At 62.9% G+C, this 12,515-nt stretch overlaps 2 protein-coding genes across 6 annotated transcripts in view; one reads left to right on the top strand and one right to left on the bottom strand.

Moving 5' to 3' along the window:
• TAF4 (TATA-box binding protein associated factor 4) overlaps positions 1 to 4,648 on the top strand; it is a 106,605-nt gene extending 101,957 nt beyond the window's left edge. For both annotated transcript variants that reach the window (XM_085003309.1, XM_085003308.1), the window contains exon 16: positions 4,115 to 4,648. In XM_085003309.1, coding sequence (XP_084859435.1) covers positions 4,115 to 4,150 — 36 coding nt within the window. In that variant the 3' untranslated portion in view covers positions 4,151 to 4,648. The remainder of the gene's footprint in view (positions 1 to 4,114) is intronic.
• CDH4 (cadherin 4) overlaps positions 1 to 12,515 on the bottom strand; it is a 495,180-nt gene that overhangs the window by 24,406 nt on the left and 458,259 nt on the right. For all 4 annotated transcript variants that reach the window (XM_021078205.2, XM_085003313.1, XM_085003314.1 and 1 more), the window contains one exon: positions 2,131 to 2,268. In XM_021078205.2, coding sequence (XP_020933864.1) covers positions 2,131 to 2,268 — 138 coding nt within the window. The remainder of the gene's footprint in view (positions 1 to 2,130; positions 2,269 to 12,515) is intronic.

The raw sequence follows: 12,515 nt of genomic DNA, 5'->3' as shown, positions 1-12,515 counted from the left end.
CAGTCTCACCAAGTCACCTCGGGCAGCTGGGACTCGGCCCTCTGGGCCTTGGCTGTGTCTGGTGGACGGAGGGGTGGCAGCGGCTTCCCTGACAACTGCGGCCGGTCCGAGAAGCCCCGAGACGTGAGCCATCACACAGCCTCCTCAGGCGGTTCAGGAGGAGTCCTGGGGACACAACTACAAGAGTGGGCTCGGCGACGGCACGGGGTCGCTGGCCGTGGCTGTGCTTTCCCTGTTCCTGTGAGCTTGAAATTATTTCTAAGCACGCACTGAAAAAAATTCCAAGGCCGTTCAGAATCTCTGCACATGGACAGGTCTCCAGTACGTGACATGAGCGGGAAAAACCCACACGGCGAGAGAAGGGACGCGGGCAGAGAGGAGGGGCCTTCCTCCTCAAAGCGAGGCCTTTACACCCTGTTCAGCCGCCAGTCGCCGCGAGGACGCGGGCTTGCCCATCTTGTGAAGTACTAGGGAAACTGAATTTAAAACCCCACAGAGGGCGATCAGATGAAGCAGGACGATGCAATGAAAACGTGTTCACGAATGTCCCCAAGGATCCAAGCCGAAAGCGGAACTAACCCGGCAGGGCGGGACAGCTGGGCTGATACAACCGGACACGACGCCGCCCGCGGAGCGAGGGGTCCGCGGGGCTCCGTTTACCTGACGCCCCAGGACGGGCAGGGCTCAGACCACGGACGGTGGAGCAGGGGCCGCCGCGGGGGACGGGGCTGGGGTGCGGCTGGGGTGTGTTGTTCAGGGCTCGTGCCTCATGCTGCAGGCACGTTAGACCTCAGTGCAGCGGACAAGGATCGGCCTCCCTCCGGTGCACGCTCCCCGGACGCTGCCGCTGCCACTGGCACGGACGCAAACAGCGCGGAAGCCGTCCCAGCGCGAACCAGCAGGCAGGGGTCTGAGCGGCTCCCTCTGCCGGGCGATCTGCCATATGCCCACCAGATGGCGCTGCGCCCCCACCGCCTGGCCACCTCCGGGGACCGCCCTCCTCCGCTAGGTCCTGCTGGACCCAGAACCTGGGATTCCGGGAGGTGAGATGCCGGTACTGGGACGCGGGATGCAGGGAGGGCAGGACCACAGGAGGCGGGATTGCAGGGATGTGGGACTTGGGGACCTGAGAATTGGAGGCTTACTGAGAGGGGCTCTAGCCTGCGAGATGCTCTCAGGGCAAGCCGACCCGCCCACCCGGAGGAGAGGTCTCCCCTCTGTCCCCCGCCTCTCTTCCCCGCCCTCTCCCGTCCCCGCCCCGTGGGAGCACAGCTGGTGGGGTCCAATCCCAGCTGCTCCACTTGTGGGCTGTGTGGCTTTGGGCAGGTGACTTAGGCTCTCTGAGCCTCAGCACCCTTCTCCATAACTGGGTCCGGAACCACAGGCTGATCAGGAAGGCCTGGCCAGTGCCTGGGGTTGGTGGCAGGGGACTGGGGGGAGGTCCACGGTGTCGCTTGCGCTCTAGTTCTTTATTTTGTTTATGGCTACACCCACAGCATATGGAGGTTCCCAGGCTAGGGTTGAATCGGAGCTACAGCTGCCGGTCTATACCACAGCCACAGCAACACCACATCTGAGCCTCATTTGCGACCTACACCACAGCTCATGGCAGCATAGGATCCCTTAACCCACTGAGTGAGGCCAGTGACTGAACCTGCGTGCTCATAGATACTAGTCAGGTTCTTAATCTGCTGAGCCACAGCGGGAACTCCTGGGCTCTAGTTCTTACTGTCACTGCTACTCCCTCATCTGCTCTACGCCCCCGGGGAAGGGGCGGCTGCCGGGGGAAGGCGACCCTGAGATCCTGGCCTGCCGCTGGCCGCGGCCCTCCTTCCCCGGGCATCCCGCAGCCGGTCCCACCGCACACAGCCACACGCACACCCCAAAGTGGCTGAGATGTCAGCCTGTCGCCGAAGCCCAAACACCCGGGTTAACTCCTCTGACTCAGGAGGAGTGTCCAGACCGCTCTGTCCCACGTCACCCGGTGTGGCTGTGCCAGATGGGGCCCCGCCCCGCAGGCCGGCTCCGCTCCCTCAGCCTCCGGCTGTCCGTCTGCCCGCCCAGCAGCAGCCGAGAGAAGCAACCCGAGTCACGCGGCCTGTCCTGGCTGCGAGGGGACGGCGCACTCACCGTGCTGGCGGTGAACTCCGGCGGGTTGTCGTTCACGTCCGTCACCGTGATGATGGCGGTGGCCGTGTTCGAGAGGCCGTAGTTGAGGTTTCCCTCCATGTCGGTGGCCTGGATGATGACTGTGTACTGCTGGACTTTCTGGAGGGCGAGGAGAGGACAGAGCGTCAGCCTGGGTGTTAGATTACAGGCGGCTTCCACTTCATCAGAGGTGTCCCCGGGACGGGACGCGTCGGCCGGAGGCAGGGCGCTGGGCGGGCGGGTGACCCGGTGGAGAACGAACTTGGCGAGGGTGCCGAGGTGTCTGCCTTCACCGCAGCGCCCGGCTTCCGCAGGCGTGGATCCAGGCAGAACGGCGGTGGGTTTGCAGAACCGGGGGCGGGCAGTTTGCAAAGAGCCCCCAGGCCGTGTCTGCAGGGACTTGATTTCTTTAGCATGTCAAGTGCAGCTGCAGGCCAGAAACTCAAGCCCTGCCCTCTCCGCGGACACAAAGCACGCCTGGGCCGCAAGGCGGACTGGAAGGAGCGGTCAGCGTTCAGACGCAGGCGGGAGGTGAAAAGGACAAAGCCTGACGGAAAGAATGGATTTTCCCAGGCACCGAGGGGCCTCCCGGCCTCCCCACCAGGCCTCGCTGGCCGCTCCACCGGCACAGAAACCTCGAGTCGGCAGAGGTGGCCTTTCCACACCCCTGCTTGGCCAGAGGTCACAGGTGCTTCCGCTGCGACAGGAGGACAAGCCTCGTGGGAGCTCTCCCCCGGGACCACAGCCCGCCTCCCGTTGGCACTACTGCAGGGGGGAGGGCTCTGGGGTCCAGAGCAGAAAGGGACTTGGGGAAATGTGCCTCCGGGAGTGACCAAGTCCTGCTTCCCTGAGACGTCGGGGAGAAGCCCGTGTCCTGCCCTGAGAGCCCCTGAAACGCGCTCAGGTTCCCAGCAGGCGCCAGAAGGAAGGGCGATGGCAGGCAGGTCACAAACGCCCGCCCTCCCTCCCTCTCCGTCTCCACCCTCCCCTCCCTCCTCCCTCCCCCCCTCTCCTCCGTCTCTCTATCCCCTCCTCCTTCCCAGACCAGCAGCCCAAGCCGACCTGGCAGCTGATGACAGATGCATGATGAGCCCAGCCGAGGCCAGAGCATGTTTCCAGCTGTGGAATTGATGGCTAAATAAATGGAAACAAATGGGTGCTGTTTTAGGCTAAGTTTGGGATATTTGTTATGCAGCAGAAGCCACCCGATGCATACCCGCGTCCAGGAGGCGGTGTGTGCTAGTGCTGACAGCTCTCCAGCCTCGGCTCCAGGCAGGCTCCCTACACCCTCTGCAAGTTCCCTCCTTCCCTAGACCTGCCACGTCCTCCCGCCCCAGGGCCTGCACGCGCTCTTTCTCAGGGACACCTCTGTTTCTCCGCTAGTCATTGCCTCTGTCTTTCTGGCCTTTGCTCACGTTGCCTTTCCATGGAATCCCCTGAGCCACAGGCAGGCGGGGTCCGTTTTCCGCTCTGCACCTGCCGCTCCTACTGCTGTTCTGGTTTTACGTTTCTTGTGACATTCGTCATCTCATCACTGTCTGTGTCCCTCAGCAAGCTGAGCTCCAGGAGCCATGCTGCCCTGCTCACCGCCTGTCCTCAGGGCTGAATGTGGGGCCTGCGCACAGTAGGTGCTCCGTGAACATGCACTCAGGCTCCCCAAGGCCTGGGGTGACCACAGAGGTTCTGAGGACAGCGGGCTTGTCCACTGAGGCTCCTGGGAGCCCACTGAGGTATCTGGACCTTTGTGGGCAGACAGAAGTCACTGAGGGGGCTCTGAGGGACCCGACGAGTACATTTGGGCCAGATCTTCCTGCCACTGCCTGTTTTTGTCGATAAAGTTTTATTGGCACACGGCCGTGTCCATTCATTTACACATCGTCTGTGGGTGACTGTGCACAACAGCTGAGCCGAGTGGCTGTGATGAGATCACAAAGCTTGAAATGTTTACTCTCTTGCTCTTTTTCAGAGTCTCTTCAGCAAGTGGTGCTGGGAAAGCTGGTGAGCAGCATGTAAGTCGATGAAACGAGAACACACCCTCACACCACACCCAAAAATAAGCTCGAAATGGCTTAAAGACTGGAATACAAGACACGACACCATCAAACTGGAAGAGAACACAGGCGGAACATTCTCTGACATCAACTGTAGCACTGTTTTCTCAGGTCAGTCTCCCAGGGCAACAGAAATAAAAGCCAATCAACAAACATGAGCTTTGCAAGGCAAAGGAAACTGTAAATAAAATGAAAAAGCCTACGGAATGGGAGGAAATATTTGCCAACAATGGGACTGACAAGGCCTTCACTTCCAAAGTCTATAAACGCTCATACAACTCGATAACAAGAAAGCCGGCTCAATCAAAAAAATGGGCAGAAGACTTAAATATTTCTCCAAAGAAGCCATGCAGATGGCCAACAGGCATGAAAAGATGCTCAGATCAAAACTACAATGAGGTACCACTTCACACCAGTCAGAATGGCCACCATTAAAAAGTCTAGAAATATCGGGAGTTCCCGTCGTGGCGCAGTGGTTAACGAATCCGACTAGGAACCATGAGGTTGCGGGTTCGATCCCTGGCCTTGCTCAGTGGGTTAAGGATCCAGCGTTGCTGTGAGCTGTGGTGTAGGTCGCAGACGCGGCTCGGATCCCGCGTTGCTGTGGCTCTGGCGTAGGCCGGTGGCTACAGCTCCGATTCGACCCCTAGCCTGGGAACCTCCATATGCTGCGGAAGCAGCCCAAGAAACGGCAAAAAGACACACACACACAAAAAAAAAAAAAAAAAAAAAAAAGAAAGCAAGCAGATTTTCCCACAAGGCGGGTGGCGGGGCGGGGGGGCAGCCTCATTTGGGAAACTTCTCTTTTCTCACCCAAGTTTCTCCTGCTCTTGACAAATCTCACTTTCTCCTCCCTCCTGGGTGACCTGGAATCTGAGCTGCGAGCATCTGGGCGGCGCCCTCCCAAGACTGGACAGGGCGGCACCTGGGGCCCTTCCTGCACTTGGATGTCACCTCCTCAGAGGGGCTGCTGCGACCCTGTCTGACTGCGCCCTCAGTCACAGAGCTCAGGCCCAGGGCCTAGGCCGGGGCCCCGGAAGGGGCTGTCCCCACAGCCCCGGGCCTTCTGTGCGACTCGAGGCTCCCGGGCTGCTGCTGGGCACTGAGCTGGTTTCATGAGTGGCTCTTGATTGGAGCATCTGTCCCCAGGCCCCTGTCTGCTCTTCACCCACAGAGGCTCAGGCGGCCCAGGCCTGACCAGTCAGTACGCTCGCTGCCCAGGCCCCGTCACTGGTACAGGGATGGCTGTGGGGTCTGAGCTGCTCTGGTTAGACCTAGAGGGGGACAGGGCTCTCTCCCCTCGTGGTTGCTAAACTGGGTGGCACAGTCTTGGAGGCTGGGGACATCCTGGCTACAACATGGGAAGGGCCCACCTGAAAACACCACCAATGAGGGAAACAGAGGTGAGAAGAGGACCAAGGAGGTGAGTCCTGAAGCCCCATGAGGCACCTGGATCCAGCTAGACCTGAAGCCACACTTTGTGTTCAATGACATAAGTCAGTGATTCCTTGTTTGTTTGACCTGGTTGGAGCTGGTTCTCTCCTTTGCCAGAAGGTCAGGTCCACCTATCACTGCCATCCATTTCTCAAGAAGGACGGAGGGATGACGGGGTGTCTGATGCAGGACAACAGCAGGACCAGCTGCTGCCCTCCCTGGCCTCCCAGAGCACCACTGTCCCCAAGCCCCGGGACACCAACAGGACCTGGGGACAGACTCAGGGCCTCACGCTTATGGCCTCCGTTGGGGTATTGTGGCAGGGCTCCCCCCCCAGCCACACAAGAGTCACCCCCACACGGTGGACAAAGTCATGCCCTCCGCCCAGCGCTGTTCAGATGACGCCTCGGGGCCAGGACCTCCTCGCTCTTCAGTAAACAAACTCCACAAAGCAGTTTAAGCTGCTGCTACACCCGCCTTCGTTAGAAATCAGTCCTGACAACCGTGTACTTTTAAAGGGCCTTCCATGGAAGTCCGGGCCCAGGCCAGAGACGCCGCCCCTGGAATGGCCTCTGCATCACAGCTCCCGTCCCAGAGGGGGAACCAAGGCCAAGACCCACCTGCCTGGTGCCGGGAGCTGAAGCAGGCTGGCCTCACCCCTGCCCCCTTGCCCACTTTTGCTGTGGCCACGTGGACAGGGCCTCCTTGGGACTTGGGGCCTCCCCTCAGGGACAGCCCCCGCCCCAGGATCGGTGTGGGGCTGTTCGCACGCTCTGCTCCATCTCATCCACAAGGCCTCCCACCCATGCCTGCGCCCCCCACCAGAACCCCTCTCTCCTGAGGCTGCTTTTCCTCTAGGCATCAGTAGGGCTGCCCTCCGCTTGCCCTCGCCCCACGAGCCGGGCTCCAGAGCCCAGACTTCAGGGCTCTCTCTGGAGTCCAGAACGTGCCTGCACACTGTTCCAAATGCGGCTGCCCCTAACCCAGATCCAGTGACAGGTGTCCTTGAAAGAGAAGATGAGGACGCAGGGAGGTGGCGGCCATGGGAGACGGGGCAGAGACCGGGGTGACCACCAGCCAAGAGACCCAGGGGCCGCGGCAACATGATGGTAGCTGGAAGCAGCACGGGAGGCCTCCCGCGAGCCCCCGGAAGGACCCAGCCCTGCCCACACCTCGGTCTCGGACCTCCGTCTCCAGCGCCGGCAGAGGATGCTCTTCCGTGGTCCATGAGGCCAGTGTGTGGTCACCCCAGGACCCGCAGGCCTCTGGGGAGAAGGAGGCACCTGAAATGTCCCGCCCCTGCCAGCCTTTCTCAAAGTGGACAGTGGGACCCGGTGGCCCCATCGTCAGAGCTCTGTGGGACCGGCCGGTGGGAAGGTGGGGCCTCAGCGGGCAGAGGCGATAGGAGCCATCACATCTCACCCCTGACCTCCCTCCTGGGACTGGCCGCCCCTGCCAGGGGCCCGAGCGGGAGCACCAGCGGATTCAGGCCCAGAGCCAAGGGAGGGATTGGACCAGAGGAGAGGAAGACTGTTCCCTCAGAAAACCGCAGTCGTTCTCAGCTCCAGAATCGTGGAGTCGCGGCCTCCACAGGGGACCACTGGGGGCGGCCGCCCTCAGAAGACGCTGAAGAGAAGCAAACATCTCAGAGACGCAGGGACACGTGCTCAGATGTGCACCTGCACGTTGGTGTGCCACACGTATGCACTTCTATACCCCCAGGTATGCAAGTGTTTGTGTACCAGTGTGCACGCACATACGTGTATGTGTGTGTGTGTACACACACGCGTGTCAGGATGCATGTGTGTGTGCGTATCCACGTGTGCACGCGTGGCGTACCCGCCTGTGTGCATGCACGTGCGTGCCTGTGGGAGAGCATGTTGTGCAGCCGGCCACCACTAGGGGGCGTGCCCAGTCTTGCATTTGGGAGCCCGGACGGGGGGCCTTCCTGACCAAGGTGGGGGGAGCGGCAAGAAAACCCACAGGAGGAAGCGACAGGGCAGGGGCCGTGGTGGAACCCAGTGTGTCCCCTGGGCGGGCACAGGATTGGCGCGTCCCGGGCGCCCTGGGGGATGCCGACCAGGCCCCCTGCGCTTTCTTTTTCTAAGAGAAAGCATCTTTTTGAGACTTCATGGTGGTCATCCCTTTCTCTTTCACCAGGTCCCTTCTGGGGTGCTACTTAGAGGCCGAGGGTGGTGGGCAGGTCCCATGGGCATCCCCGGGAAGCGCAGGTAGCCGTCTCATCTTTTCTCTGCAGGCGGGGCTGGCGTGGGTGGGGTTTTGAGGTTTTATTTAAGAAGCCTTTCTCAGACCTTGTGTGACCGTGCACTGCACGCTCACCTGAGGCCAGCTGAGGGGCCGGGAGCCAGCCGGCTGCTGCCCTGGCGCCCCCTCCTGGTGACGGCACAGACCACACTCTGCACCCTGGCCAGCCTGTGAGCAGGGCCAGGCCCTCCCGCTGTGCCGGGGTCAGACTGGGTCAAGGGAGGGGCAGGTGACTCCCTCAGGGTCCTGGGCTGGCCAGCGGAGTGCCTGGGGCCCGGCCATCAGAGGCTGAATCCCAGCAACCTGGACGAGCTCCGGACTGGCCAGCATTCCTGATCTTGCTGCTCCTGCCTCTGCGCTCCCTGTCCACCCGCCGGGGACAGGTGGGTGGCTAGAGGCGGGGGCGAAGGCCAGTGGGTAACAGCCACTCACCACCGTGGGGCATCCTGAGCAGGGCCCCCGCCGCCAGCTGGGGCCACTGCCCAGCGGTAGCCACCTGCCCCTGCTGGGTGCAGAGAACACGGCCAGATGCCCCTGGAGCCAGGCAGCAGTGGGGCCACAGTGAATTCATTCAAATGCAGTTTGGCCATTTTCAAGTTCAAGAGGAGGGAAGAAAACCTCAAGCAGCTGTCCCTGGGGACTTGCTCACCTCCCCATAGCTCAGCATCTGAATTTTGCAGAACATCCATCAATAATGCAGGCGGCCGGCCTGCCCTAGAAAAGCATCAAAGATTCCTGCGCCCCATGAGCCCTCGGCCCTCCTGCACCCAGCCCGCATCCGCCTGTCCCACTGCTCCTGGGCTGCATGCCACAGCGCCCTGAGCGCATCACCCCACCAGGTGGCTGGCACGCGGGTGAAAATCGAGGCTGAGAGGCCAGCAGTCCACACTCAGGTGGGCAGACGAATGAGCCCAGGGCATCAGGGTGGCTGCTGGGGAGGTCCCTGTCCCTGGCTAGGTCAGCGCATCCCTGGCGTGGCGGGTCACTGCTGCGAGACAGCGCACACTGAGGGCGGGGCCTTCTCCCTGCATCTGGTCCTCATGTGCTCAGCCCTCGGGCGTCCGCTTGGGGCCCGAGAATGCGACTAGGGGCCCAGAAGACGGGCGCCGTGGAAGGAGCCACGAGGCGGGAGGAGCCTTGCCCACGTGAAGTGCGTGGAGACTCATCCCAAAAGGCATGGGCCGAGCGGCCACTGAGGACAACAGGCCGCGCTCTTGGGAAGTTGCAGCCTGGGACCTAGGCGTGTGCCCCCGGAACCAGGACAGGCCTCCAGGCAGATACTGGAGCCGTGCTGACCGCAGCACTTGTCACGGGGACGCAGCCCGAAGGTCCACGACGGGCAGGGAATGAGCAGAGTGTGGAGGGGTGGAGTCTGACACCAGCTGCAACGTGGTTGAACCCTGAAAACGTGATGCCCAGTAAAAGCCGGCAGACGCAAAGGCCCCCAGAGGGTTCAGAACGTGAGGAGGCGGCCACTCCACAGGGAGCAGATTAGAGGCTGCCAGCCCCAGGGGCTGGGGGCGTGGGAGTGACCGCCGACAGCCCGGTTTCCTGGGGGGATGGCAACACCCTGGAACCGACAGGTGGGGGAGGCCAGCGCTGAAGACGCAAATCGCTGCGGACGGAGTGCGTGGGTGGCGGCCAAGCGATAACACCAGGTGCTACGCGGCCTCCAGGGGGCGCTGGGGACCCCCCTGCCCGCCTGCCACAGGGTGTGGCTCTCCCAGCTGATGGGCGCTATGTCCTGGTCTGTGGTCCAGCACGGGCTCCACACTGGGCCTGCAGGGTGATCAGACCCGCGGAGCCCACTCGCACCCAGAGCCTCAGCAGGCCCCAGCCGCCCTCCCCCTGGGAACCCCGCAGCCTGGGGGCAGCGTGTGATGCGGGCAGCCCGGGAGCCCTTAGTTCTTCCCGCCCTACCCTAGCCCAGGGCCTCAAGTCTGAGGTCAGAGCTGCACACCGTGGGGTCGGGGAGGAGAGCCACCCTCCCGACTGCCCGCTGTCCTTGGGATCTGGCTTCCCGGGAGTCCGTCACTGAAACCCACCCCTTCCCCAGGGAAGCCTCATGCTGAGCTCTGTGCCCTCTGCAGCGGCCTCAGGGCACCCCCTTGGCTCCGCCCACACTGGGGGGGAGGCACCTGGGGGCCTTATTGGCTCCTCCCCAAGCCCCAGCCAGCCCATCTCCCCTCCTCACCCTATAGCCGGTTTGGTTTCTGCTCCACTGAGCTGGGCCAAAACCCAGAAAATTACAACTCTTTGGGTAGGGCCTGCTGCCTGGGGGCGGGGGTGGGCACGACGCACAGACCCCTCTGGTTCCTGATGGGCGCAGTTGGGTGCGGTGCTGGACACCCTGCCCCTGGGCACAGAGGGAAGGGCGCCACCTGGTGACCACTGAGGACTCTGTGAGTCCAGGAATCTGGGGAGAACATGAGTGGGGAGTGGCCTGGGGGCGGATGGGGGACACGGGAGGTCCTGTCCCGTCCAGGGAGACAGGGCCACCCCGGCTTCTCCTGACCCCACAGCCCGGGTCACAGACACACAGACCTCGCCACTGGGGGTGTGGCAGCCACAGCTGCGTGCACGCACCTCTCACCTGACCACAGAGGGGCCACATCCCCGGTTCTAGAAGCCTGGGCTCCGTGGGGCCTGGACGTGGGGTGTCCTGTGCATGAACCCCTGGCCTCCACCCCCACTGCAGTGTAACCACCCAAACTGTCCCCAGACGTGGCTGATGTCCCTGAGGGGAATCACCCCGGATGAGAACCAGCACTCTGGGGGAGGAGACGGCGGACAAGCAAAACGTGTCACCCCAGGGGCGACAAGGCCATGCAGAAAGGAGGCAGCGGAAAGCAGCAGAGGGTGTGTTCGTTGAAGCAGGACGGCCCCGCTGGGCTTCTGTGCCAGGGCAGGGAGCTCAGGGAGCCGGCGGGTGTGTGGGGAGGATGTTGTGAGCGGAGGAGGCGGCGAAAGGCCCTGGGGCGGGTGCTCCAGCCTGGCCAGGAGGGTGCGAGGGAGCAGGGGTCGGCTTGGGCTTCACTCTGGGGAGACGGGCGGCCAGGACTGGACGGCGCGTGGGCAGGACGGCCTGACTGCTGACTGAGGGCAGACTGCGGCGCGGGAGCAGGGACACCACCTGGGCAGGTGCCATCACGGTCTGAACAGGAGGTGGCGGCAGCCTCGGCCTGGTGCCAGGTGGGGAGGGTGAGACGTCGCGAAGGAAGAAGACAGACACTTATGGGCAGCCAGGGGAGTCTGCGCACAGACCCCGGGGTGGGGTGGGTCTGAGCCACTGAGCAGGCCAGGGCAAGGTTCTACGCACGTTCTCAGCAGAGGGGACACACGGGGACGCCTCTTCCTTCTGCCAGGAGGTGCCCTTGCTCCCCATCCTGAAATGCAAGGCCCTCCAGGCTGCTGAGGGAGAGGCAGCAGGGGTGCAGGCAAGGGGCAAGAAAGCAGCCAGGGCTTCCTGGCAGAGGAGGCAGGGCAGGGCCGGTGAAGGCTCTCATCTCAGGTCAGACCTCCATCTCGCCACCCCATGGGGGCAGCCCAGCTACTCCCCCGGGAGGCCCAGCCCTGGACCTGCCTGCAGGGCCCCCTGCTGCCCGGAACCGTGAGCCCCGGGTCAGCGCCAGGCCTGTTTGCCACGGTGGTGACTACACCCGAACGGACGCCTGTGCACAGTTGCCGGCCGAGCCCGGCTCAATGAACGGGCGTGGCTGGGAAAGTGTCACCTGCAGCCACTGTGTGGTGGGAGGTCCAGGAGGCAGGAATGGGCCTGGGGGAGCACTGGGCTGCCCCTGGGCTGCATGTGCGGCTCTGCTGGCCTGTCTCCAAATGACAGAGTCCAAAGGGCCTCAGCGCTTTGCGTCTCTCTTTAAAGGAAACGCTGTCCTCTGCTCTCGGGCTCGCCGCTTCCTGTGACAGCCTTGAGGAGAGGCCGGCGTTCGGAAAGCCCTGGAAATGCTGGGAACCAGGATGTGTTGAGAATCCCAAAGCCAGTGCCCCTTGGTGCTCGTGGCTCCCGGAGGGGATCCTCAGTGCAGGCGCCACCCCCAGGCCTGGCACTTACACACCACGGTCACGCAAGACCCTGCCCCGCGCCAGCTCAGCAGTTAAAATTCCCTCCGAAAGATGCTAGGAGGAGGGCCCAGCAGGGCTTCTCCCTCACATCCTGCCCCTTGGAGCTCATGATCTCGGGGCAGGGGTCATAGGCACCCTGGGAGGGGGCAATGTGGGGAGGGGGGATGAGGTGGTGCCTGGAAACCCAGCAAGATGGGGGCACCCGGAGGGGGCGCTCAGGAGAAGGGGGTCATTACGAGAGCCCAGGCCCAGGGAACACAGGTGTGGTGGCTCCTGGGCAGGACTGGGTGGCAGCCAGGGCGGCCTGGGCACAGCGCAGGGCCCAATGGGCAGGGAGGTGCGGCCAGCCACGGTCTCAGGGCAATCACAGCCCGCAGTCCTCGGATGCGCTCATCAGTACAGATGGCTCGTGTTCAGTTATTTCATCTGATCCACCTGAGATTCAGAAGCCACCTGCTCTGGGGCGGAGGTGGGGGCGCTGGCGAGGGGCTGTGACCCACCCAGCAGCTGCCCCAAAGAAGACGCCAGGCCCTCCTG

The sequence above is a fragment of the Sus scrofa genome, chromosome 17 (genome assembly GCF_054392235.1).
Source record: "Sus scrofa isolate SSC_HxYL_T2T_F1_AM1 chromosome 17, Sscrofa_HxYL_maternal_Yorkshire_Landrace_v2.0, whole genome shotgun sequence".
NCBI lineage: Eukaryota > Metazoa > Chordata > Mammalia > Artiodactyla > Suidae > Sus > Sus scrofa.
Note: the sequence above shows the minus strand (reverse complement) of the source record. Positions and strands in the feature narration are given on the sequence as shown.